We start from the raw sequence: 26,961 nt of genomic DNA, 5'->3' as shown, positions 1-26,961 counted from the left end.
TTCAATTGTTCACAGACTGGTCGCTCTCATCAGAATGACAAGACACTTCCGGTCTGCAGGTGATAGCATTCAATTGGGAAGAAACGCCCTACTGACCAATGTGAATACTGATAAATGTGTAACGACAGCTCCAAAAACGAATTCAAACCACAAAATAAACTAAATAAATCAAGACAAAAATGTGACACATTATGGGTGGGTCACATATGCATGTACAACAGGCTGTCAACACGTCACTCAGGTCCGCCTGAATTTCGGGAGATTTTCGGGAGAAAATTTGTTCCGGGAGGTTTTCGGGAGCGGCGCTGAATTTCGGGAGTCTCCCGGAAAATCCGGGAGGGTTGGCAAGTATGATTAGTATTGTCCCGATGCCAATATTTTGGTACCGGTACCAAAATTATTTTGATACTTTTCCACAAAAAATGTCATTATTGGCTTTATTTTAACAAAAAAAATCTTAGTGTACATTAAACATATGTTTATTATTGCAAGTTTGTCCTTAAATAAAATAGTGAACATACTATACAACTTGTCTTTTAGTAGTAAGTAAACAAAGGCTCCTAATTAGTCTGCTGACATATGCAGTAACATATTGTGTCATTTATCATTCTATTACTTTGTCAACATTATTAAGGACAAGTGGTAGAAAATGAATTATTAATCTACTTGTAATATCTGCTTATTTTCTATTTCAACATGTTCTATCTACACTTCTGTTAAAATGTAATAATCACTTATCTTCTCTTCTTTGATACTTTACATTAGTTTTGGATGATACCACACATTTAGGTATCAATCCGATACCAAGTAGTTACAGGATCATACATTGGTCATATTCAAGTCCTCATGTGTCCAGGGACATATTTCCTGAGTTTAGAAACATTATATAAATGGAAAAAAAAAAAACCAAAGGTTTTGTGATGTTAAATATCGATGTAATCATAGTAGTATCGACTAGATACGCTATTGTACGTGGTATCATTACAGTGGATGTCAGGCGTAGATCCACCAATGGCGTTTGTTTATATTGTAGCGTCCCGGAAGAGTTGGTGCTGCAGGGAATTTGTTCTGTAGTGTCTATGTTGTGTTGCGGTGCAAATATTCTCCCAAAATGTGTTTGCTCTTGTTTAGTGTGGTTTCCCTATATGGCACATGTTAATGACAGTGTTGTTTAGTGTGGTCTCACAATACGGCATATAGTAATGACAGTGTTGTTTAGTGTCCATCCATCCATCTTCTTCCGCTTATCCGAGGTCGGGTCGCGGGGGCAGCAGCCTAAGCAGGGAAGCCCAGACTTCCCTCTCCCCAGCCACTTCGTCCAGCTCTTCCTGTGGGACCCCGAGGCGTTCCCAGGCCAGCCGGGAGACATAGTCTTCCCAATGTGTCCTGGGTCTTCCTCGTGGCCTCCTACCGGTCGGACGTGCCCTAAACACCTCCCTAGGGAGGCGTTCGGGTGGCATCCTGACCAGATGCCCGAACCACCTCATCTGGCTCCTCTCGATGTGGAGGAGCAGCGGCTTTACTTTGAGCTCCTCCCGGATGGCAGAGCTTCTCATCCTATCTCTAAGGGAGAGCCCCGCCACCCGGCGCAGGAAACTCATTTGGGCCGCTTGTACCCGTGATCTTGTCCTTTCGGTCATAACCCAAAGCTCATGACCATAGGTGAGGATGGGAACGTAGATCGACCGGTAAATTGAGAGCTTTGCCTTCCGGCTCAGCTCCTTCTTCATTACAACGGATCGATACAGCGTCCGCATTACTGAAGACGCCGCACCGATCCGCCTGCCGATCTCACGATCCACTCTTCCCTCACTCGTGAACAAGACTCCGAGGTGCTTGAACTCCTCCACTTGGGGCAAGATCTCCTCCCCAACCCGGAGATGGCACACCACCCATTTCCGGGCGAGAACCATGGACTCGGACTTGGAAGTGCTGATTCCCGTCCCAGTCGCTTCACACTCGGCTGCGAACCGATCCAGTGAGAGCTGAAGATCCTGGCCAGATGAAGCCATCAGGACCACATCATCTGCAAAAAGCAGAGACCTAATCCTGCAGCCACCAAACCAGATCCCCTCAACGCCTTGACTGCGCCTAGAAATTCTGTCCATAAAAGTTATGAACAGAATCGGTGACAAAGGGCAGCCTTGGCGGAGTCCAACCCTCACTGGAAACGTGTCCGACTTACTACCGGCAATGCGGACCAAGCTCTGGCACTGATCATACAGGGAGCGGACCGCCACAATCAGACAGTCCGATACCCCATACTCTCTGAGCACTCCCCACAGGACTTCCCGAGGGACACGGTCGAATGCCTTCTCCAAGTCCAAAAAACACATGTAGACTGGTTGGGCAAACTCCCATGCACCGTCAAGGACCCTGCCGAGAGTATAGAGCTGGTCCACAGTTCCACGACCAGGACGAAAACCACACTGTTCCTCCTGAATCCGAGGTTGTTTAGTGTGGTCTCACTATATGGCATATGGTAATGACAGTGTTGTTTAGTGTGGTCTCACTACATGGCACATGTTTATGACAGTGTGGTTTCACTATATGGCACATATTTATGACAGTATTGTTTAGTGTGGTTTCCCTATACAGCACATATTTATGACAGTGTTTAGTGTGGTCTCACAATATGGCATATAGTAATGACAGTGTTGTTTAGTGTGGTCTCACTATATGGCATATGGTAATGACAGTGTTGTTTAGTGTCGTCTCACTATGTGGCATATAGTAATGACAGTGTTGTTTAGTGTGGTCTCACTATATGGCATATGGTAATGACAGTGTTGTTTAGTGTGGTCTCACTATATGGCATATGGTATTAGTCTGGTCTCACTATATGGCATATGGTAATGACAGTGTTGTTTAGTGTGGTCTCACTATATGGCATATAGTAATGACAGTGTTGTTTAGTGTGGTCTCACTATATGGCATATGGTAATGACAGTGTTGTTTAGTGTGGTCTCACTATATGGCATGGTAATAACAGTGTTGTTTAGTGTGGTCTCACTATATGGCATATGGTAATGACAGTGTTGTTTAGTGTGGTCTCACTATATGGCATATGGTAATGACAGTGTTGTTTAGTGTGGTCTGACTATATGGCATATGGTATTAGTGTGGTCTCACTATATGGCATATGGTAATGACAGTGTTGTTTAGTGTGGTCTCACTATATGGCATATAGTAATGACAGTGTTGTTTAGTGTGGTCTCACTATATGGCATATGGTAATGACAGTGTTGTTTAGTGTGGTCTCACTATATGGCATATGGTAATGACAGTGTTGTTTAGTGTGGTCTCACTTTATGGCACATATTTATGACAGTGTTGGCGTTGTTCATACTGCCACCCTTAGTGTGACATGTATGGCTGTTGACTAAGTATGCCTGTCATTCGGTCGTGTGCAGTATGTTCAAAGTCAAGATGATTGCATTATTAGTTTGTTACTGGCATACTTGCCAACCCTCCCGGATTTTCCGGGAGACTCCCGAAATTCAGCGCCTCTCCCGAAAACCTCCCGGGACAAATTTTCTCCCGAAATTCAGGCGGACTCAGGTGCTCCACAATATAAAAAAGCGTACCTGCCCAATCACGTTATAACTGTAGAATGATGGAGGGCGAGTTCTTGGTTTCTTATGTGGGTTTATTGTTAGGCAGTTTCATTAACGTCCTCCCAGCGTGGCAACAACACACAACAACAGCAGTCACTTTTTTTGTATACCGTAAAGCAGTTTGTCTGCCGTCAACAGCAATGTTGTGACACTCTTAAACAGGACAATACTGCCATCTAGTGCATTTGATGAAAGCACTTTTGTGCGTGCCCACAGCAATGCATCATCAGAGAGGGTGTTCAGCATGGTTCGAAAAATAGTGACAGAGAATAGAACAAGGATGGACAATTCAACCCTTAACTCAACAATGAGTAGATGAGTGTTATGTGTGTGTGTGTATATGTGTAAATAAATGAACACTGAAATTCAAGTATTTATTTTATACATATATATATATATATATATATATATATATATATATATATGTATATATATATATATATATATATATATATATATATATGTATATATATATATATATATATATATATATGTATATATATATATATATATAATAAAATATATATATATATATATACATATATAATAAAATAAAATAAAATAAAAATAAAAAAAAATATATGAAATACTTGACTTGGTGAATTCTAGCTGTAAATATACTCCTCCCCTTTTAGCCACGCCCCCAACCACGCCCCCGTCCCACCCCGACCACGCCCACCCCCTCCCCCCACCTCCCGAAATCGGAGGTCTCAAGGTTGGCAAGTATGGTTATTGGGCACATTGAAATCTTGGTTAGGCTCTGTTAATTATAGACTATATCATTTGTGACTTTTTTTTTTTATTGTGTAAAACGGACCAAACTCGCCACATAATTAACATCAAAATGGATTTTTCAAAAATGATTTTAAAGATTGAAAGTTGCCATCAATTCCCCCGGTGGGTGCTCGGCACTGTCCGTGGGTGCTCGGGCCCCGAAGCACTCACGAGAGCGAGACGCGTAACAGCCAATCAGGAGGGCTGACACGCTGGTTTCCACGGCAACGGTGGGCAGCTTGTGGGAGGTCCTTTCTGCTGGCATTCGGTCGTCGTCGCTGATTTCAACCGTGAACTTCGGTCCTGGTGCTGGTCAGGTGGGTCCACTGACACCCGGGGTCCGGGTCCTGAACCACGTCACGCGAGGCGCAAACTTACAAGAGAAAGTGGCGGAGAAAGTGGGTACGCAGCAGCACACGGTGGGACAGAAATCTCCAGTCGGCATTTTCTGTATAAATGTTTGTGTGAGTGTAAAATATGTAATAAGATTAATAATCTTATTTTTTTAAATGTATATTGCCCTCCTCGCGTCCCAGTGCGCGTGCGCACTCAGTCTCGCGCCCTTTTGTTAAGCAAGTGTTGCTCTTATCAATCGTCTTGACGTCGACAGAAAGCCAAAGTTCACGGAGAACAAGAAAATAAACGTATTGGGTGTCACCAAACAAAAAAAGGGAAGAGTGCGAAGAAGATGGAAACAAGATGTTTTAAAGTGGTTGACGGCAGTAAGTATCAAGAAGAGGCTGAAAACATATTCAGGTTAGCTAAAACTATGACTAGCATGACTGGCGTCTCTAGACAACAGGTACGTGTGGTTTTATTAGTATAACATACCTCGTATCCAGGGTGTCCAAAGTGCGGTTCGGGGGCCATTTAAGGTTTGCAGCTCGGTTATTATACATGCGACACATTCTACAGACAAAATAAACACGCCCTGGATTAGAACATTGTACATAAAAAAATGGAACCTGAAAACTAAAATGGCCGACGTTGTGTGTCTTTTAGAGATGCGCGGTTTGCGGGCACAACCGCGGATCGGGCGGATGAAATAAAAAAAAATTAGATTTTATCCGCGGGTCGGGTCAGGTCGGGTGGTTGAAATAAAAAAAAATTAGATTTTAAATAGATTCAGGCGGGTGGCAGTTAAACCAATTCGGAAATATATATACATAGTTAAATGTTGTTACCCACATACGAAAAACGAGCAGGCACCTGCAGCATATGCCACAACAGAAAAAAAAAAAAGAAAAGAGATGGACACTTTTACGGAGCGGAGAAGGGACGCCTCGCCGGGGTCCGGGACCGAGGCCCCTTCCCCCGAGAGGGCCCCACCGGGAGCCGTAGCTGAGGCGATCCGCGAGAAGGGCCCGACGCGCACGTCCAGGGTCACCACCGCGCCCACCGCACCGACACCCCGCCTCGTCCGCCGCGGCCGGCGTCACGCGCAGCAGGTAAGCAGCTTACCTGCCCGCCACCCCCGTGGCCGGGGGCTCGTAACAGGGGTCACTCCACGCGCTCCGCCCGCGCAGCTTACCTGCCCGCCACCCCTGTTGCCGGGGGCGCGTAACAGGGGTCACTCCGCGCGCAGTGCGCTCACGAAAGGGGTGGGGCTCACCCTGGTTGATATAGACAGCAGCTAGGACGGTGGCCATGGAAGTTGGAACCCGCTAAGGAGTGTGTAACAACCCACCTGCCGAATCAACTAGCCCTGAAAATGGATGGCGCTGGAGCGTCGGGCCCATATACCCGGCCGTCGCCGGCAGCGAGATGCGCTTGGAGGTGCGCTCAGCGCGGCTCCCATATGATTGCGCACTGGTGTGCGTCTGGGTCGTGACAGCGTGGCACGCGAATGTCTGTGCTGCATTGGATCAGTCTCCTTTCTTTAACAGGCAAAAGCTTTATAACCTCACTAATGCCTTGCATCGTCTATATTAGATATATAACAACGGGCGGGTGCGGGCGGATGCGGTTCTGATCAAATGTTAGATCGGGTGGATTGCGGATGGTTGACGACTTTCTGATGCGGTTGCGGATGAAATAATTGCCTATCCGCGCATCTCTAGTGTCTTTACGGTTCATGGTCTTTCATTAATTGTGTGTCTGTCATGATGAACTTGTGTACACCTTTTCTTGCAGGATATAGGACGTTTTTTGAAAGCCTTCCCGAGAAGGACAAGTGGTAGAAAATGTTTGGGAAAATATTTTAGTTGGTGCAATAATACTAATATTGGTAAATAATACGAAATGAAATATCTCAAGGGGGTTAGGTTAGGCTCCAGCACCCCCCGCGACCCTAAAAGGGACAAGCGGTAAAAAATGGATGGATGGGTTAGGTTAGAATAGTTCTTCTCAAATATGTCACGCTTGAAACCTCGCTTCGAAAAAAGCTGTGCACCTAAAAACATGCTCATTGAAGTCATTCTTCTTGACTTGGTCGTTTTTTTAAATGACAAAAGAAAAAAAATCTGAACAAATTGTTTTGTAGGTTAAAGGGGAACATTATCACCAGACCTATGTAAGCGTCAATATATATCTTGATGTTGCAGAAAAAAGACCATATATTTTTTTAACCGATTTCCGAACTCTAAATGGGTGAATTTTGGCGAATTAAACGCCTTTCTAATATTCGCTCTCAGAGCATCAGGAAGCAATCCGCCATTTTCTCAAACACCGCGTCAAAACAGCTCTGTTATTTTCCGTTTTTTTCGACTGTTTTCCGTACCTTGGAGACATCATGCCTCGTCGGTGTGTTGTCGGAGGGTGTAACAACACGAACAGGGACGGATTCAAGTTGCACCAGTGGCCCATAGATGCGAAAGTGGCAAGAAATTGGACGTTTGTTCCGTACACTTTACCGACGAAAGCTATGCTACGACAGAGATGGCAAGAATGTGTGGATATCCTGCGACACTCAAAGCAGATGCATTTCCAACGATAAAGTCAAAGAAATCTGCCTCCAGACCCCCATTGAATCTGCCGGAGTGTGTGAGCAATTCAGGGACAAAGGACCTCGCTAGCACGGCAAGCAATGGCGGCAGTTTGTTCCCGCAGACGAGCGAGCTATCGACCCTAACTTCCCTGGCCTGCTGACATCAACTCCAAAACTGGACAGATCAGCTTTCAGGAAAAGAGCGCGGATGAGGGTATGTCTACAGAATATATTAATTGATGAAAATTGGGCTGTCTCCACTCTCAATGTGCATGTTGTTGCCAAATGTATTTCATATGCTGTAAACCTAGTTCATAGTTGTTAGTTTCCTTTAATGCCAAACAAACACATACCAATCGTTGGTTAGAAGGCGATCGCCGAATTCGTACTCGCTTTCTCCCGTGTCGCTGGCTGTCGTGTCGTTTGTCGGTTTCGCTTGCATACGGTTCAAACCGATATGGCTCAATAGCTTCAGTATCTTCTTCAATTTCGTTTTCGCTACCTGCCTCCACACTACAACCATCCGTTTCAATACATTCGTAATCTGTTGAATCGCTTAAGCCGCTGAAATCCGAGTCTGAATCCGAGCTAATGTCGCTATAGCTTGCAGTTCTTTCCGCCATGTTTGTTTGTGTTGGCTTCACTATGTGACGTCACAGGAAAATGGACGGGTGGTTAAAATCAGGCACTTTGAAGCTTTTTTTTTAGGGATATTGCGTGATGGGTACAATTTTGAAAAAAACTTCGAAAAATATAATAAGCCACTGGGAACTGATTTTGAATGGTTTTAACAATTCTGAAATTGTGATAATGTTCCCCTTTAAAGTTGTCTATATTGTGCTACTGAGTCATGATGAACTTGTGTACACATTTCTTGCAGGATATAGGACGTTTTTTGAAAGCCTTCAAAAAGATTTTAAGGCTCCGGCCCCCCCGAGAAGGACAAGTGGTAGAAAATGTTTGGGAAAATATTTTAGTTGGTGGAATTATACTAATTAAATTTTTCAAGGGGGTTAGGTTAGGTTCCAGCATCCCCCGCGACCCCAAAAGGGACAAGCGGTAAAAAATGCATGGATGGGTTAGGTTAGAATAGTTCCTCTCAAATATCCATCCATCCATCCATCTTCTTCCGCTTATCCGAGGTCGGGTCGCGGGGGCAGCAGCCTAAGCAGGGAAGCCCAGACTTCCCTCTCCTCAGCCACTTCGTCCAGCTCTTCCTGTGGGACCCCGAGGCGTTCCCAGGCCAGCCGGGAGACATAGTCTTCCCAACGTGTCCTGGGTCTTCCCCGCGGCCTCCTACCGGTCGGACGTGCCCTAAACACCTCCCTAGGGAGGCGTTCGGGTGGCATCCTGACCAGATGCCCGAACCACCTCATCTGGCTCCTCTCGATGTGGAGGAGCAGCGGCTTTACTTTGAGCTCCTCCCGGATGGCAGAGCTTCTCACCCTATCTCTAAGGGAGAGCCCCGCCACCTGGCGGAGGAAACTCATTTCAGCCGCTTGTACCCGTGATCTTGTCCTTTCGGTCATAACCCAAAGCTCATGATCATAGGTGAGGATGGGAACGTAGATCGACCGGTAAATTGAGAGCTTTGCCTTCCGGCTCAGCTCCTTCTTCACCACAACGGATCGATACAGCGTCCGCATTACTGAAGACGCCGCGCCGATTCGCCTGTCGATCTCACGATCCACTCTTCCCTCACTCGTGAACAAGACTCCGAGGTACTTGAACTCCTCCACTTGGGGCAAGATCTCCTCCCCAACCCGGAGATGGCACTCCACCCTTTTCCGGGCGAGAACCATGGACTTGGACTTGGAGGTGCTGATTCTCATCCCAGTCGCTTCACACTCAGCTGCGAACCGATCCAGTGAGAGCTGAAGATCCTGGCCAGATGAAGCCATCAGGACCAAATCATCTGCAAAAAGCAGAGACCTAATCCTGCAGCCACCAAACCGGATCCCCTCAACGCCTTGACTGCGCCTAGAAATTCTGTCCATAAAAGTTATGAACAGAATCGGTGACAAAGGGCAGCCTTGGCGGAGTCCAACCCTCACTGGAAACGTGTCCGACTTACTACCGGCAATGCGGACCAAGCTCTGGCACTGAGCATACAGGGAGCGGACTGCCACAATCAGACAGTCCGATACCCCATACTCCCTGAGCACTCCCCACAGGACTTCCCGAGAGACACGGTCGAATGCCTTCTCCAAGTCCACAAAACACATGTAGACTGGTTGGGCAAACTCCCATGCACCCTCAAGGACCCTGCCGAGAGTATAGAGCTGGTCCACAGTTCCACGACCAGGACGAAAACCACACTGTTCCTCCTGAATCCGAGGTTCGACTATCCGGCGTAGCCTCCTCTCCAGTACACCTGAATAGACTGAGGAGTGTGATCCCACGATAGTTAGAACACACCCTCCGGTTCCCCTTCTTAAAGAGAGGAACCACCACCCCGGTCTGCCAATCCAGTGGTACCGCCCCCGATGTCCTCTCAAATATGTCATGCTTGAAACCAAGCTTCGAAAAAGTTGAGCACCTAAAAAAACATGCTCATTGAAGTCATTCATCTTGACTTGGTCGTTTGTTTAAATGACAAAAGGAAAAAATCAGCACAAATTGTGTTATAGGTTAAAGTTGTCTATATTGTGCTACTGAGTCATGATGAACTTGTGTACACATTTCTTGCAGGATATAGGACGTTTTTTGAAAGCTTTCAAAAAGATTTTAGAGAGAGAATGACAAGTGGTAGAAAATGTTTGGGAAAATATTTTAATTTTTGGTATAATACTAATATTGGTAAATAAAACAAAACTAAATATCTCAAGGGGGTTAGGTTAGAATAGTTCCTCTCAAATATGTCATGCTTGAAACATCCCTTCGAAAAAGCTGTGCACCTAAAAACATGCTCATTGAAGTCATTCTTCTTGACTTGGTTGTTTGTTTAAATGACAAAAGAAAAAAATCAGCACAAATTGTTTTATAGGTTAAAGTTGTCTATATTGTGCTACTGAGTTAATGTTGCTGATAAAAAATTTTTTTTTTTTTTTTTTTTTAATTAAGTTTTTTTTTTTTTTCAGTACCAAATGGTTCAAGTCGGTAAAAAATTGTTATGGTTTAAATAAGGAATATTATTTTATTTTTATTTTAGGTAAATGTATGCACTTTAAATTGTTTCTGTTACAGTCTAAACAACTGTTATTCTCTGTCGCAACTTGATCTATATAACTTCTATATACTTCTATCTATATTACTTATTCCTTTAATGTTAAAGGTTAATGTTTCTTTAAAGCATGGAATTCTCTAAAGAAAGACTTAAAAAGTTGCAAGAATATCTTTGAATTCAAAAACAGTTACAAAAAGAGACAACTGGAATTATATCAAACTGATTTTTGATTTTGATTGGATGTGTCATTGGGAAAATGCTTAAACGAAAATTAAAAAGTATGTTGGAGTTCGGGTGGTGGTGGAGGGAACAGTTATAAAGTCATCTAAAATCATTGGTGTTAAAAAGGGGCAGATAAATATAAGAATAGTATTCTTCCATCTACTCCTTTCTGATCATAGAAATGTATAAGAAATAAAAAACAATGAAAGTGTACGTGGCTTGTATGTATGCATTTTCATGAAAGGAATAAAAAGAAATGATGATGAATGTTAGTACAAATACAATATTAGGTGTATTTGTAACAATTTTATGGACAAATTACATATTTATAGTGATGGCAAAGTGGGGGAGGGGACAAAATGATTCTTTTCTTCCTGGTGGGGGCACTGGGTTGGATTTAACACTCAGTTTCCTCCTAAGCTAAGATCTGGCTCTTTTGTTCATATAGTTTAGCATAAATGAAATGACCTATTGGTTTTATTATTTTCAATGTAGAAAATGTTCCATTCTTCCATTTATCTGCTTTGCTGGAAAAAGTTTGGACACCCCCGCTCCAGACAGCATTAAGTTATGTCAGTGAATCAAGGGGGAGGTTTGTAAATGTTGAGGTTAGCTGAAGCAACGAGTCAAAACGACAGGTTATTGTTGTCTGATCATTTGTCCATGTCATTCAGATGTGAGGATGGAAAGAGACGAGAAGAGAAAGAATGAGGACAGACAGGGGAAAGCGACAGGTTGGTCTACTATGGAAGTGTAGTAACAGTAATTTCTAAATATTGTTTATACTGAAAAAATGTGTTAGCAAAATGTGTAATGTATGCTTGTTTGACCATATGACTTAGTGGAGAAGAACAGACAAGAAGAGAAGGAGACTGATGGAGTCTGCTATAGAGCAGACCAGTGATGATGTAAGGTAGGAATAATTCAACTAGCGAGGCCACAAAAACCTACATGTGGGGGCGGGGCCAGTAATGTGTCCTACATATGAACATTCCACAACTTGGTGTGGAAAAAATGCAGCCGAGTTGTCAGGTTCTGGTTCAATTAGCTGTCCTCGGATGAAAGAAGGTTTTCGATGTGTTCCTGTTGGAAACAATTCCTTGTTGTGTGAGGAGCAAGGGGCGGGGATAAATATGTTTGCTATGTCGTGACGTCACAGATGGCGGGGACTTCGAGACACGACCGAGATATGGCGCTGAACGCCAAGCGTCAACTGTCGGTGTGTTCTGACCCAGTGGAAAGACTCCGCCTCCAGTGTCTGGCCAGGGGTTCGGCTGGGATCAAAGGTCTCGGCAGGTGGGTCTCCCCAGGACCCCTCTTGAACATTCGAGCCATGTTGGCCTTGCTCAGCATCACTGTCAACTCAAAAGTTGAGCTGAGTTTGTCCCGCAGAGTCTTCAGGATCATGGACGACAACCAAAACCGCACGCTGGACTTGAAGGAGTTCCTGAAGGGAGTCAACGACTACGGCATCCTTATGGACAAACAGGAAGCTTCTGCTCTCTTCCAGCATTTCGACCGTGACGGCAGCGGGGCCATCGACTTTGACGAGTTCCTGGTCACGCTGAGGGTAAACAAAGGTCAACATGCTTGCGCTAGTGGTGTGTTTCTGACACAAGGTCATGTGTTACACAGCCCGCCATGTCCAAGTCCCGCAAGGAGGTGGTCATGCAGGCCTTCCGCAAATTGGACAAGACCGGCGACGGCGTGATCACCATCGAAGATCTGAGGGGGGTTTACCACGCCAAGTACCACCCCAAGTACCAGAACGGGGAATGGACAGAGGACCAGGTCTTCAAGACATTCCTGGATAACTTTGATTCTCCCTACGACAAAGACGGCAAGGTAAGAATTCCCGGGACATGGTACGTAAGACGTCCCAAGTGCTAAGCTAATTAGCTGGAATGTTGTTTTTCGTGGATGCCAAAGCGCCTCCCTCATCTTTGTAGGTGATGATTTCTCAGGCTGCGTCTCGTCGGTTTTTATATGTTGAAGAATAACGAAAGAAACCACACAGAGCAAAGTTTTGTTCAAAACAGATTTGTTGTGCTGCGCAGGTGACGCAGGAGGAGTTCATCAACTATTACTGTGGTGTCAGCGCCTCCATCGATAGCGACGTTTTCTTCATTCTGATGATGAGGAACGCCTGGAAGCTTTGAGCGAACGTCAACTTATTAAACACCATGATGTCATTTTGCCTCCACTCATTTTCTGCCTATTAACAGAAAGCTACGACTCTGGATTACTAGTGCCTACTGCTATGCTAACTGCTAAATCACAGACTAGCACATTAGCATCCATGCAAAATGGCAGCACTGCACATTAGCATCCATGCAAAATGGCAGCACTGCTCGGGTTTTTTTGTTCATCCAAATCACATTTCTTCAAATACTTGACGTAGAACATGTTTCGCTCACCCTTCTAGAAGCTTCTGTCCGTGACGGCTAGATCAGGATCATATTTGATTTCAAATGGGATCTTGAGGAATTGATCCTGAAAGAACCTGAACAGGATAGTTAGCATCAATCCCTTTCTGTATAAATATTTTATTTGTAAAGACATGTGACCAAAATCAATCAAGCCCTTTTTCTGGAGTGTCGCTAAAAAGCTCAAGAGGTCAGACCCGGATGAGGAAGTCGAGACCAAGTGAGTTGGGAATGTGCAGCGTCTCTAGGCTGAGGGCGGAAGGCGCGTATGGTAGGAGAACCGGGAATGTCTGCTTGGTGTCCAGCAGAAGCTGCGGCGGGTCATTGCGCTCCTGAAGGCAGCTCTGGACAAACGGAGCAAAGCGAAGAGCGTGGTTACCGCTAGCAAACAACACGCTAGCAGCACAAGTATGATGTCTGACCTGGATGTTCCTAATGAAGGACACGGTTACGCGCTCCTCAAACTCGTTGAGGGGTGTGTACAGGTTGAGGATCTTCACGATCTGTGGGCACAGACGAGACAACATGAGCGGGATGTCCAACGCCGCCTGTCAAGTGTGGGTGGGTGGGTAGGCGGCAACACCTGCTGGGAGTTGAGACTGGTGCAGAGCGAGCAGATGGCGTCGGCGTCCTGCGACGTCTTTTTCTTGACCTGCAGCAGTTGGGCCGCCTGGATGATGGGTTGCAGCGTGGCGGCGGCTTGGCTCTGGTACAGGTTGTTGGCTCGGAGCCACTCCTCCATTTGGCTGGTGTTGTATCTGCACACAGGCAGCGTACAGAAAGTGATGCGTTGAGACACATAAACACAGAAAGTGCCCGGTACCTGAGCTGCATGCCCGTGCTCCAGGAGCACACGTCCTTGCGGAGCAGCAGGTTGTTTAGCGTGACGGCATTGATGCAGTGGAAGAGCTGACGGACCACCTGGCCCGCAATTTCGGGGTCCAGCCCGTGGTCGCGCATGATAGTGTGGAACTGGCCCAGCTGCCGGATCAGCGCTTGAAGTGTGTAGCTGCTGGGTCCGTCGCCATCAGTGTCCATACTAGATGAGCGGTTTCGGTAGCCCATGGGCTTAACTCCCGCCAGGCTGGGGATGCTCTCGCTCTCCAACATGGCGGAAACTGAAAACAGTTACATATTAGCTGTAGCTAGCATGTGACATCGTAAGGCTTAACGCTTCCACTTGCTAACCGATCATTGGCTGGATGACGGACTCGGCCACGCGGATTAGCTGTTGGTAGATTTGGATGGACAGGTCGCTCAGCACCTGGCGGTACTCGGCCAGGTCAAAGTTCTTCAGACAATGTTCATTCTGTTTGGCCGTGTTGTGGACCATAAACGCCTGAACACACATACGACCATAGAAAAAACACTAAGCCTCCCGCTCTGTCGGCACAAGATAGCTGCTGATGCTCACCTCGTCGCCGCTGTACTGCTTGAGGCAGTGCAGGAGGCGGCTGGTGTTGGCGAGCCAGAAGGAGGTGGTGTCGAAGTCGTCGTTCCTCTGTGGGCGATATTGCTTGACGGTCAGAAGTGTGCTGACGCCGCCACGTGACACCTGCAGCACTCACCTTGAGAACGCGCTTAATGGCGTTGATGCTGGCGGTGAGCAGAGCCTCCACTTTGTTGTCGTCGTTGATGTAGTCGGCGTGGCGGACGCACATGAAGAGGACGTATGCCGGCAGGCACGGGACCGTTCCTGACACGTCATCCGGTCTCATGTCTGGAAAGGGTGCAAAAGCCGAGAGGGGGCGGGGCTTGATTGCCTTTTCCTTTGGCAGCTAGCAAATGAAGCGTGGTTCAATCAGGTCCTGGGGCGTCGGCACTCACCTGTGATCAGCATCTTGATGAGCAGGGCCTCGTCCTCCTTGCAGTACTCCAACATGCCCTCGAAGTCCTTCTCTTTGCGCTGCAGCGTAACCTGGCGGCCCAAGTCCGCTTTAGCGCGACTGCTGCGAGAAACTGAAGAGACGGACATCGTGAAGACGGCGAAAGGACTACAGTGATTACCTGAGTAAGTTGTTACCTTCCAGCTCCTGGACTTTCTTCATGTAGATCCTTAGCTGCTTCTTCAGCTTACGCTCGTTTTTCTCCAGCTTCTCTACGAGCTCCTTCAGGTCCTGTGGGCAGGACCACACCAGCCTCGTCATGTGACATCTCACACAAAAGACCCTGACATGGCGGCCTCCTGCTCACCAGGTTGTCGTCCGTGAGTCGGGTGATCTCCAGCTGCACGCTGTACTCCAGCAAGGCCTCTGGCGACAACGAGGTGGTGTAGTTCAGCTTCTCCTGCTTCTTCTCGATGTCGTCCTTTAGCAGCTCGATCTGCGTGTGCAGTGCCTCCAGCTCGTCGCCATGCTGGCGATTCTGCGACTGTAGCTGTGCCTCCAGCAGCCTGGCAGGACGCAGAAGAGCTTCAGAGACCACATTTTTCAAATGATGACGTCTGGTCTCCATGACGACCGAGAGTGGCCTGACGCGACTTCTCCACAGTGAGAACCACAATACTGTTCGGTGCGTAGCCAGCGGAGGCGAAGAAGAAGGAAGAAGATGGAGAAGAAAGAGGAGCAACGATGAGGAGGAGAAGGAGGGAAAACACAACCTGGCCACTTCTTTGAGACCCTGGTAAGCAAGAAGCAGTTCTCCATCTTCATTCAGAGAACGCCATTTGGGCTGGGAACAGGAAACGCAGTCAGAGAAAGAGGAAGTGAGCAGGTTGCTAGGAGCACTGTCAAGAACAAAGCTGAAGTGTTAGCAAGCGTGACAGGGCAGGCAAAACTTACAGGACAGGAACTTACTTTTTGGACTCGCGCAGGCCCTGATAGGCTCTGAGCGCCTCGTCTTTGTCCGCTGGCAAGCTGCTATCCTCCGCCAAGTTGTCACCCTCCTGCCGAGAAAAAGACCACGGCGGTCATCACGCTACCATCAAGGAAGACTTTTTGTTTTGGATACAAAAGACTGACCAGCTGTTGTTTTTTCTCCTGCTGCTCCACGGCATTGACGATCTGGGTCCTAAGAATGAGAACTTCCTCCTTGCGTGCGTCTAGTTCCTCGTTGGCGGCTCGGAACTGACTCAGCAGCAGGTTGTAGCTGCTCTGAAGCTCGTCGGACGATTCTCGATCGGCGACACTGTGGTGCAACTCGTTCAGATCATTTTTCAGCTTCTTGTTCTCTGACTCCAGCTCTTGTCGCTGTGGTTCACAAGCACCACCAGTTCACCTCTACGCCAGTCACATGTTCATTTCGGCCATCTTGCACTCGGACGTACCTTGAGGTTGTTGTATGCCAAATCGGCCGCTTGCTGCTCAACACTGGAGCTCTTGACCACTGATCCCTGTGACCAGCATTTGGGCGTTAGACAACAGACAAAAGCTAACAATGGCTGATCCACGACACAACCTGCTGTCTGGCGAGCTCTTCCATCTTGTCCACATTGGCTTGCAGTTGCTTCCTCTCATGTTCCAGCTCTCGAACTCGCTTCTGCAGCTTGATGAACACACTGATGTCCATTGCCGCCTTGTCTACACCCATGTCCTAAAGACAACACACATCAGCACTGACGGACCTGCCTTTTGGACTCACGTGTCACTCACGTCCACCAGCTGGATGGCGTCCTCGCTGTCGCCCACCTCCGATGTAGAGATGGACGTGTAGTTGGAGTCAGACCCTTGGCTGCTCTGGTTGGACAAGTTCCTGCGATGACCCGGCTGGAACTGGACCGTGTGAAAAGATCAATGGACCCTCATAAGGTGACACTTTGAACTGCAGATTTTACTGCCAACATGGCTGAATGTTTGAAAACATTCTAACCTTGGTCAAAGAAACTTCTTCCTTCAAGTTTTCGTATCTCTGCTCCATTCTGGAATATTCTTTGAGGAGATTCTGGTATCGACGCCTCTCCGCATCCATCTCGGCCCGCAACAACGCACTTCCTACATCCTCTGAAAAGTGCACACAGTGGCTCAAATGACAGCTCAGAAAAATTAAAATTTAACTTGCTCAGGTGACGGCGAACAGGAAGTACACTTTAACTGGCGCAAGTGACGGCTAACAGGAAGTACATTTTTACTGGCTCAAGTGACAGCGAACAGGAAGTACGGTTTTACTGGCCCAAGTGACGGCAAACAGGAAGTACAGTTATTTTGGCTCAAGTGACAGCTAACAGGAAGTACAACTTACTGGCTCAAGTGACGGCTAACAGGAAGTACATTTTTACTGGCTCATGTGACACTGAACAGGAAGTGGGGTTTTACTGGCTCAAGTGACGGCTAACAGGAAGTACATTTACTGGCTCAAATGGCGGCTAACAGGAAGTACAATTTAATGGCTCAGGTGACAGCTAACAGGAAGTACAACTTACTGGCTCGAGTGACGGCTAACAGGAAGTACAGTTTTACTGGCTCAAGCAACGGGTAACAGGAAGTACACTTTTACTGGCTCAAGTGACGGCTAACAGGAAGTACAATTTACCTGGCTCAAGCGACGGCTAACAGTAAATGCGGTTTTACAAGCTCAAGTGACGGCTAACAGGAAGTGCAATTTAACTGGCTCAAGTGACGGCTAACAGGAAGTAAAATTTACCGGGCTCAAGTTAAAGTTAAAGTTAAAGTACCAATGATTGTCACACACACACTAGGTGTGGCGAAATTATTCTCTGCATTTGACCCATCACCCTTGATCACCCCCTGGGAGGTGAGGGGAGCAGTGGGCAGCAGCGGTGGCCGCGCCCGGGAATCATTTTTGGTGATTTAACCCCCAATTCCAACCCTTGATGCTGAGTGACAAGCAGGGAGGAAATGGGTCCCATTTTTATAGTCTTTGGTATGACTCGGCCGGGGTTTGAACCCACAACCTACCGATCTCAGGGCGGACACTCTAACCACTAGGCCACTGAGTCGGTGACGACTAACTGTAAGTACAGTTTTACTAGTTTAAGTGAAGGCTAACAAGAACTAAGTTTTTTCTGGCACAAGCGACGGCTAACAGAAAGTACACTTTTACCAGCTCAAGTAACGGCTAACAGAGAGTACAATTTAACTAGCTCAGGTGAGAGCTAACAGGAAGTAAAATTTAACTGACTGAAGTGACGGCTAACAGGAAGTAAACTTATATTGGCTCAAGTGACAGCTGACAGGAAGTACGGTTTTACTGGCTTAATCGAGGGCTAACAGAAAGTACACTTTTACAGCACGTAGAAATCTACAATAGAAAATTGTTACACGAGTTTCTACCCTCGGGACAGAATGTAAAAAAAAAAAAATAAGGTTATGAGTATATGAGAGTATTTGATCCCCTAACAGACAGCAAGCAGATCAGTTGTGTCCATAAAACACACAAATTAGGAAAGTACTTCTAATCTCAATATATTATGTGGATAAAATACTCTACTACCATGGGCAAGACCAAAAAGCTGTCAATTAATTCATTAACATGACAAATAAGAATCTTAAGTAATTTTCAGACAATAAAGGTGCTAACTTGCAGTAACAAACTAGCCCGGGTGGGGTCTCACGTGATTGGCTCACCTGCAGCTCGGCTTGACTGTTGTCGAATCTTTAGGTTCAGTTCTTCTTTTTCGCTCTTCAGCAGTGAGTTTTCCTCCACGAGCTCAGCCAGCCTCTGACGTCAAAACACACACGAACCAAGCATCAACAGCAATTTACAGCACGCTGCCAAAAGGAGCACCAAGCAGCATCAACAACGACAGATATTTGGATTGTGGAACATAACAAAATGGAGGACATCTTGACACCAATCAAATACAATCGTCAACTTGTTAGGAAATCGTAAGTATGGCGTTTGGCTGCCCTATGTCCCAAAAAGCGAGTTCACCTCGGTCAGATCCAGTTTCTCGACGCGGTGATCCTCCACTATCTTGCTCTTCTGTTCCTGTGCCTCGGCAAGCTCCGCCCGTAGCCTCTCCAGCTCTGCTTGCAGCGCGCTCAGCTGAGTGGTGTCGCCCTGACTGCTGTTGATCTGCTGCAGCTGCTTCTGGAGGCGGCTCAACTCTGAGCCCAGGTTGGTGTTGGTCTGCAGCAACTGTTCGTTCTGAGCACGGTACTCTTTACCCTACGACAGAACGGGCGGCGGTCATGATGGACTGTGGGTCAACAGTAATCATAGAGTCGTGATAGAAGTACCTTGTCATCAATCTTCCTCTGCAGCTGCACAATCTTATTCTCCATGCCCGCGTCAAGCTTCTTCAGACGCTCGCCCGAGCCTGCTTCTTTCTTGAGCTTCTTGTAGAGGCGTTGTGCACGAGCGCGCCTGACGGCGCACTGGAGCACGATGGCGGCGTGGCGCATCCGTCGATACTTGGTCCTCTGCAACCAGCCGCGCACGTTTCTCTGGATGATCGTGGCCTTGTAGTGCAGCATCAACTGCGGAGGGAGGAGCACAGGATGTCACATTCCTAGGAAAATTGACAACGTTTGGCTTCCCATGTCTTCCTCGTCCTCCCGGCAGAGACACAAGTGTTCATTGTCTGTCCACAAAACTCCATGAAGCTGGCTTTGTCTCATCAACTGACAACTTAACCAAACATACACATATTTAAAGTATATACACATATACATATTTAAAGTATGTACATATTTAAAGTATAGAGATATATATATACACACGTTAGGTCAGGAAAAAACACAGGCTATTTCATCCCTACAAGCCTGTTTCGCAGGTTGCCCTAAAATAATAAACCCCCGACGAGCAGGGCAACCTGTGAAACAGGCTTGTAGGGATGAAATAGCCTCTGTGTTTTTTCCTGACCTGACGTATATTCCGACATATATATATATAGTTTTGCCGTCGGACCGACTTCTTTAGGCAGAAGGTTAAATACTGTAATGAACATATTATATTGGCCATGTTCGTCCTATTAGAGTACGTTTAGCTCACAACCTCACTTGCTCCCAACTCATATGTATCCTAACACTTTTGAGGCTTGTTAAGATTCGGATAATAACCAAAATACCAAAACAAATTTTACATCATATTTGTATTGGTATTTCATAAAAAAACACTTAAGTAATATTTTGACTGCAAATTTAATTTTTAAAAACACGCGTTTTCCTGGAAATTTCCCGTGCCTAAACATTGCTGGACAACAGGGAAGTAGCCGTATCTTGCTAAAAAATGTAAACTCTGCACCCTTAAAACAACTGCAGATGCAGAATTATAGATGACAGCAATATATATGGCTTGCAACAGATCAACTGCATAAACTAAACTCATATTATATAGGTTAAAAAGAAATGGTTTGAAAACACATGATTAAAAACGATCACATGGCACTCGCTAACATCCATAAAATATGTTACCTACTGATGCATGAATAAGTCCATCTTGTGTATAGAAGGAAGTGTGGTTGACCAAATACAGGTAAATCTGTCTGTGGCAGCATCACAAATTTCCCCCGAAGAGAAAAATATTGTAATAAACCTTGTTTGTAGCGGCCACTTGTGTTAATGTGGCCACCTATTTTGTATCTCGGTATAGTCTTTTTTTTTTTTATTACTCTGGATAGTTTCCACTGGCCACTGATATCAAAATGTTCTGCAATGCTGCATATGATGTTGATACATTCAGGCTTAGCCTTAAATTCCATTAAGTGCGTGTATGTATTGTACTTACTGTACCGCTTTACCCCATCTGTGCAAAATTTGCTGTGGCATCTTGTAAGTTATTGAACTGTTGACTCTTTTTTTAGGATACACTTGCTATGACATCAATTGTTTTGTGGTTTCTTCCACAATGTTTAAGTTTGTCCACTTAATAAATACTAGCAATTTACTATGCTGCTCGCTTACGGCTGATGTCAACCTACTATGGGCATTCTAATACGGGGCGGACGCTGCCGTACGTGCGACACTTACTTCCACATACAGTACATGTCATATTACACCGCACAAAACGAGCACTCTCCCTCATTTTTTCCCAAACTTTCAACGAAGCAGCACTCTCCTCATCGACAACCATCGCCATTACTCTATGTCTCATCGTGCGATATCGTCATGGCAACCTGCGTATAGTGGCCAATTTGCCATGTCCCTTGAGTGGTCGCTATAGACTCGGACTGCAGCTTGACAAGTCAACGTCAGTAAAAGTCCACTTTGGTGATTTTGAATAATTAAAATCTTTACAAAAAGGTATTTATTCTTAAGAGTATGGATCCGCTCCATCACTTTCACATATTTTTTCATGATATTTGGCTTGTATTTTTGCCACTAAACCTTTAAATTGCACCTACTTGTACACTGCTTAAAGGTAAATAAGAAGTATCGTATTTTTTGGACTATAAGGCGCATTTAAAATCCTTTCATTTTCTCAAAATTCGACAGTGCGCCTTATAACCCGGTGCGCCTAATGTACGGAATAATTCTGGTTGTGCTTACAGACCTTGAAGAAATTTTATTTGGTACATGGTGCAATGATAAGAGTGACCAGTAGGTGGTAGTCCCACATAAGAGATACGTGTAGACTGCAATATGACGCTAATAAACAATACCAAAACTTTAAATGTTCCATTGAAAATATATAACATTACACACAGCGCTCAAAAATCTTTCAAAATGTTTTAGTACGACTTTGAAGCCGCAATTGTCGTTGTATTACGGCTACCGTAGTCAGAAGTACGAGTATTATTATGGTGTGTGTATAAGAACCACAAAATGCCACCCATTAGCGGACACATTATCTGGCGTTTTGTTTTGCAATATTATGCAAAACCAACTTTTCTTACCTTCTAGTACCTGGTGATCTGTTTTTGGGATCTGCATAAGTCCTGAAAATTTGCGCACGTCCGGCATTGTAGTCCCTGCCGACAACGTAGTTGATAAGCTTCTTCTTTTTCTCTATCTTCTTGTTATGGGGCATTTCTAATATAAAGTAGTGTAAAGTTCTAACTTATATCTGTCAGTAAACTCGCTATGAAAGCGCTAAAAACTACCGGTGTAGTGAGTTTACATTATTCACCCATTTTTCACAAGACACATTTGTCTAGTGAGCCACGGATGAGGAGATGCTGCTTCGCTATTGATTGAAGTAAAGTCTGAATGTCATTAAAACAGTTAGCTCCATCTTTTGACACTTCTTCCACCCCCGTCCTTGCACGCTACACCGCTATAACAAAGATGATGGGGAGAAGACGCCGTCAAAGTTAGCCACGTAAATAAGACCGCCCACAAAACAGTGCATCCTGAAGTGACAGTCTTAAAGATTATTCGTAAAACATAATCTATGCACCATTTTGACCAAAGAACCACCATTACATGTTATGTAGACCACAAGGAAGTCTTTTACATTCAGGAAAAATTCCTAATAGGAGCCCTTTAATGCGCCTTATAATCCGGTGCGCTTTATCTATGAAAATAGACCCACTCAGCAGTGCGCCTTATAATCCGGTGCGCCCTATAGTCCGGAAAATACGGTAGTCATATTGATCAATGTTTGCCATCCATCAGGGAGGAGGACGGCCTTTACGTCACGTGCTTGCAACCCAGCAATTGATGATAATTCATTATGTAAATAAAATACAAAGACTCAAATGGAGCTAGATCACCTGCTACTGCATTGGTAAAGACGTGTCAATTCAATCATGCCATGGCCATACAACATACTAGTAGGAATTGTAGGACTTGGGTGTGTGTGCATCACCTGGTTGTAGATCTTGCGGGTGAACATTCCTCGGGTGAAGGCCTGGATGACCACGGTAGCATTGCGCACCGTGAGATAGGCGCGGCGCTCCCTGACCATGCGGTAATTCTTCTGACAGACCATGGCGGCGCGTGTAAGGCGCAAATATTCGGCGTACCTGAGGACATTTGAAATAATAAACAGGGGAGGTGCGTGGAGCCCCCATTCCTTCATGGGCACATGCATCAAGCAAAACTGACCTGCGCGCCAAGTAGCCTCGCCCGTATCTCTGCAACAGGATGGCAGACTTGCGGATCTTCTGGTATCGGACACGGTGCAGCCATCCGCGTACCGTTTTCTGGATCATAATGCAGGCGGCGCGGAACTTGTCGGCCCGCAGCTTCTCCAAGTAGGCCACCTGGCCGGCCCGGAAGAAGATCTTGGTCTTTCCAAACTGGAACATGTCTTTATCCTGACACACACAAAACTTGTGAGAGGAGGGACACAGAAGTCCTGCAAAGAAGTCTCACCTTGATCAGCGTCTCCAGAAGCTTCTTACACACCAACTTCTTGTCTGCACACAACATGTCCGACTTGTGCATCAAGACACGATACCTGCTGAAGAAGTCACTGTATGTCCACCTGCCCAAGCACAACAATAACCGGTAGATGGCATCAGACTCACTTCCCGGTTGGAAACTGCAAAACCCTAGAATGGTGCACGCCTCCTGTCACGTGACACCGTGGCGCCACAATCTGCTGAGCAAGCTATAGCATAGCGGAAACTTTAAGAGCCACCTCCTGGTGGTGACTCAGCAGCATGAGGAAGACCAAGCGGGTTACCTGGATGGGTATCCGGCAGCGCTGATGCGGATGGTCTCAAGGACGCCGCACGCTCGCAGCTGCTGTACGGCTCGCCGCGAGTCGAACCTGCACACACAGATATATATCAACGTCATGCAAGTCCTCGGTAGGAACCTTTTTGGACTATCTGAGTTCACTTGACTGACAGGTGACAAAAAGTCATCGGAATGTATCATTACAACAAGTTCCTGTCTGACCATGAAGCCTTCCCGGAGAGCTTCATTAGAGCCACCTTCCTTTCTCGGATGGAACACACAAAGCAGAAGAGGAAGAAGAGCAGCGGACTCACGAGAAGGCCTCCTTGAAGTCGTTGGGTTTGATGCAGCGCACGTAGTGAGGCGTGGTGGCGTTCAGCGTCTCCATGAGAAGATGCAGAGAGCTACGGAACTGAAGACGCGTCATAAATATATGTACTGTTATGTATATGCATTTGAAATATATATATATATATATGTATGTGTGTATACACAAAAATATAAACGCAACACTTTTGTTTTTGCTCCCATTTTTCATGAGTTGGACTCAAAGATCTACATTTTTTGCTATGTACACTAAAGACCTATTCCTCTCAGATATTGTTCACAAATCTTCCTAAATCTGTGTTAGTGAGCAATTCTTCTTTTCCAAGATAATCCGTCCCACCTCACAGGTGTGGCAAATCAAGATGCTGATTAAACAGCATGATTATTGCACAGGTGTGCCTTAGGCTGCCCACAATAAAAGGCCACTCTGAAATATGCAGTTTTGCTTTATATATATATATATATATATATATATATATACACACACACACTGTATTGCCAAAAGTATTTGGCCACCCATCCAAGTGATGAGAATCAGGTTTCCTAATCACTTGGCCCGGTGTATACAAGACTTTCTGCACAGTCAGTTGCTACAGAGCTCCAAACTTCATGTGACCTTCCAATTAGCCCACGTACAGTACGCCGAGAGCTTCATGGAATGGGTTTCCATGGCCGAGCAGCTGTATCTAAGCCATACATCAACTAGTCGAATGCAAAGTGTGGGATGCAGTGGTGTAAAGCACGTCGCCACTGGACTCTAGAGCAGTGGAGACGTGTTCTTTGGACTGTTGAATCACGCTTTTCCATCTGGCAATCTGATGGACGAGTCTGGGTTTGGAGGTCGCCAGGAGAACGCTACATTTCGGACTGCATTGTGCCGAGTGTGAAATTTGGTGGAGGAGGAATTATGGTGTGGGGTTGTTTTTTCAGGAGTTGGGCTTGGCCCCTTAGTTCCAGTGAAAGGAACTTTGAACTCTCCAGGATACCAAAACATTTTGGACAATTCCATGGGATGGCACTTCAAGTTCATATGTGAGTAAAGGCAGGAGGCCAAATACGTTTGGCAATATAGTGTATATATACACACATACACATCTATATATACACACACACACATACATACACACATATGTATAAATATAGTTGTAATACCAAGAGAACGTGACAGAAAAAAGAAGAAGAGAAGCTCACTTGCAAGCCAACAGTCTTCCTGTTCTCCTTGTTGGAGGCTTTGGGGGCCGACTTGGCAGCACGCACGTTCACTTTGGACGTCTTGAGGGAGGAGCCGCCATCTTTGTCGCTGAAAAGGTCGGCGACCAGCTCAACCTGAAGGCAAACAGGTAGCCATGTTGGCATTCAGACCTGCCTTCCAGTTGTGCGGGATGATCTGAGGATCTGACCTCTGTAATGAAATATGCCTTAAAGGCACTATTACTTTTAAAAATTACCCAAAAACAGACCAAGATTTTCTTTGCCAACCAGACAAGTAACAGCAACTATTTGTGTTATGGCAGTAATGTCACAGTCAAGGCACAAGAATACTTGCACCGTTACTGGAGAAATGTTATTAACATCCCCTCAAAGTGATGTATGTCCTGTCCTCCCTTTTACAAAATATGCTATAACTGTTTAGTGGTTTTAATTACCTGAACATTATTTGAAGTCTCTTCAAGAGCATCTGTATGGCCGTGGTCAACATAACTTTAACAGTAGTTTGTCAGCATCTCTCCAACAACTTTTGTTTTGGTCTACATTGGGCTTTGAAACCAAGACCCAATTTACAGACTGAGCTATTGCCCCGGCCAAAACCGACAGCATCCAATTCAGAACCCTTGTAGACAAAACGGTTTTGTGTTGAAAAAACAAGAGGATTAACTTGTTTTGGGATCAACAACACTGACGAGCTACAGCGTTAGAAGAAGGTTTCTCGTCTACGTTCTACTACTCGTTTGCTAGTTTGACCTTTCATGATTAATCACATGACAACTTTGTAGCAACGTACCTGACTAGCCTTCAGGATGTTGATCTGCTCATCGTAAACGGTGTCTCGGTTCTTCTCCAGGAAGCCGTCGCACTCGTACGCCACCTGCCGGTCCAACAACATATGACTAATGAGACCTGTGACGATGCGGTTCAGGTGACCCGAAGGTTGACTTACATCGTCAGCAAAGTGGTTGATGATAAAAGAGGTGTTGGACATTCGAGGTTTCTGGAAGTGCGCGCTGCTGCCGTGCCGCTTGTAGAGCTTCTGGGCCCAGTTCTGATCTGTTCCTTTGGGCACCTGAAACAGGAAGAAGAAAGTAGACCAACAACGCTAAAGTCCCTCATTTCAACATCAACACCTGACCCACTTTGCACTCCTCATCCAGCAGGTCTAGCACCCCAAGCCGTGCCTCGATCAAGTCGATACATGGCTGGTTGTCGTAGAAGTCGATCAGGGTCCAGGGGATCTGCTCCTTCATATACTCCTCTTGCTCCAACTTGAACACATGCTGCACACAAGACAGCGACATCCGGGCTTAGGTGGCGTCTGAAAAGCCATGACCTCAAAGACTCACCGAGTTGAACTGCTGCTGCAGTTTCTCGTTGGCATAGTTGATGCAGAACTGCTCAAAGCTGTTCACCTCGAAGGTTTCGAATCTGCGTAGACAAAGAAGACGAGGTCAGGTACATGCGTGTGGACCGCGCTCAGATGGCAGGCATAGCGAGTGTGCACCCGTAGATGTCCAGGACACCGATGAAGGAGTGCTGTTTGGAGGTCGTGTGCAGCGCCACGTTAATGTGCGCCACGATCCAGTCAAACATGCGGGCGTAAATGTGCTTGGCGAGGGCGTTGCGAGCATTGCTCGCTTGCTTGCTCGACATATTCTTAATGTACGTCTCGGACGTTGTGACCAACTTCCTGTGACAGAGCCAGTGCTCCATCTGCGGAGGCTCCAGGCCCAGCAGCCGGCAGAAATGCTTCAGATGGACATCACTGCTCTGAAAGACAAGCACACAGAGGAAGACCTTAGCAATAAGCTGCAGATCACATGTG

At 46.0% G+C, this 26,961-nt stretch overlaps 2 protein-coding genes across 10 annotated transcripts in view; one reads left to right on the top strand and one right to left on the bottom strand.

Annotated features, from left to right (window-relative positions):
* Window positions 1-4,601: 4,601 nt before the first annotated feature.
* capslb (calcyphosine-like b) lies at window positions 4,602-12,897 on the top strand. 8 transcript variants are annotated; one of them, XM_061927053.1, is made up of 7 exons: window positions 4,641-4,708; window positions 11,380-11,439; window positions 11,548-11,618; window positions 11,865-12,001; window positions 12,098-12,275; window positions 12,341-12,550; window positions 12,763-12,897. In XM_061927053.1, the coding sequence occupies exons 4-7, from the start codon at window positions 11,865-11,867 to the stop codon at window positions 12,862-12,864; spliced, it is 627 nt and encodes a 208-aa protein (XP_061783037.1). In that variant the 5' UTR covers window positions 4,641-4,708; window positions 11,380-11,439; window positions 11,548-11,618; the 3' UTR covers window positions 12,865-12,897. The 8 variants fall into 8 exon arrangements, with proteins under 8 accessions (XP_061783035.1, XP_061783031.1, XP_061783037.1 ...); XM_061927052.2 differs by having other exon boundaries at window positions 4,652-4,793; XM_061927054.2 differs by lacking the exon at window positions 4,641-4,708 and adding an exon at window positions 4,928-5,113.
* A 338-nt stretch (window positions 12,898-13,235) lies between these two features.
* Window positions 13,236-26,961, bottom strand: part of myo5b (myosin VB) — a 38,399-nt gene continuing 24,673 nt past the window's right edge. Inside the window, exons 10-40 of one of the 2 annotated variants that reach the window (XM_061926629.1) lie at window positions 26,641-26,906; window positions 26,483-26,564; window positions 26,276-26,416; window positions 26,083-26,205; window positions 25,927-26,010; window positions 25,116-25,250; window positions 23,912-24,009; window positions 23,602-23,688; window positions 23,289-23,400; window positions 23,019-23,230; window positions 22,780-22,936; window positions 19,269-19,508; window positions 18,961-19,197; window positions 18,654-18,747; window positions 16,939-17,069; window positions 16,722-16,841; window positions 16,528-16,662; window positions 16,397-16,462; window positions 16,092-16,319; window positions 15,927-16,015; window positions 15,731-15,856; window positions 15,325-15,523; window positions 15,155-15,248; window positions 14,959-15,090; window positions 14,700-14,851; window positions 14,546-14,632; window positions 14,320-14,470; window positions 13,955-14,249; window positions 13,715-13,889; window positions 13,554-13,634; window positions 13,236-13,475 (exon numbers count right to left, since the gene is read on the bottom strand). In XM_061926629.1, the coding sequence (XP_061782613.1) occupies window positions 13,323-13,475; window positions 13,554-13,634; window positions 13,715-13,889; window positions 13,955-14,249; window positions 14,320-14,470; window positions 14,546-14,632; window positions 14,700-14,851; window positions 14,959-15,090; window positions 15,155-15,248; window positions 15,325-15,523; window positions 15,731-15,856; window positions 15,927-16,015; window positions 16,092-16,319; window positions 16,397-16,462; window positions 16,528-16,662; window positions 16,722-16,841; window positions 16,939-17,069; window positions 18,654-18,747; window positions 18,961-19,197; window positions 19,269-19,508; window positions 22,780-22,936; window positions 23,019-23,230; window positions 23,289-23,400; window positions 23,602-23,688; window positions 23,912-24,009; window positions 25,116-25,250; window positions 25,927-26,010; window positions 26,083-26,205; window positions 26,276-26,416; window positions 26,483-26,564; window positions 26,641-26,906 (4,482 nt within the window). In that variant the 3' untranslated portion in view covers window positions 13,236-13,322. The remainder of the gene's footprint in view (window positions 13,476-13,553; window positions 13,635-13,714; window positions 13,890-13,954; window positions 14,250-14,319; window positions 14,471-14,545; window positions 14,633-14,699; window positions 14,852-14,958; window positions 15,091-15,154; window positions 15,249-15,324; window positions 15,524-15,730; window positions 15,857-15,926; window positions 16,016-16,091; window positions 16,320-16,396; window positions 16,463-16,527; window positions 16,663-16,721; window positions 16,842-16,938; window positions 17,070-18,653; window positions 18,748-18,960; window positions 19,198-19,268; window positions 19,509-22,779; window positions 22,937-23,018; window positions 23,231-23,288; window positions 23,401-23,601; window positions 23,689-23,911; window positions 24,010-25,115; window positions 25,251-25,926; window positions 26,011-26,082; window positions 26,206-26,275; window positions 26,417-26,482; window positions 26,565-26,640; window positions 26,907-26,961) is intronic. The other variant, XM_061926630.1, reaches the window with a different exon arrangement.

This window comes from Nerophis lumbriciformis, linkage group LG32, assembly GCF_033978685.3.
Source record: "Nerophis lumbriciformis linkage group LG32, RoL_Nlum_v2.1, whole genome shotgun sequence".
NCBI classification, from domain to species: domain Eukaryota; kingdom Metazoa; phylum Chordata; class Actinopteri; order Syngnathiformes; family Syngnathidae; genus Nerophis; species Nerophis lumbriciformis.
The sequence above is the reverse complement of the archived record's forward strand: the minus strand, read 5'-3'. Positions and strand labels throughout refer to the sequence as shown.

Excerpts from the sequence above, each read along its gene's own strand:
- capslb (XM_061927051.1), top strand. The coding sequence starts at position 11,865 with ATGGCGGGGACTTCGAGACACGACCGAGATATGGCGCTGAACGCCAAG. Across the intron at positions 12,002-12,097 it reads GGGATCAAAGGTCTCGGCAG|AGTCTTCAGGATCATGGACG; the intron begins GTGGGTCTCCCC and ends TTTGTCCCGCAG. Across the intron at positions 12,276-12,340 it reads AGTTCCTGGTCACGCTGAGG|CCCGCCATGTCCAAGTCCCG; the intron begins GTAAACAAAGGT and ends TGTGTTACACAG.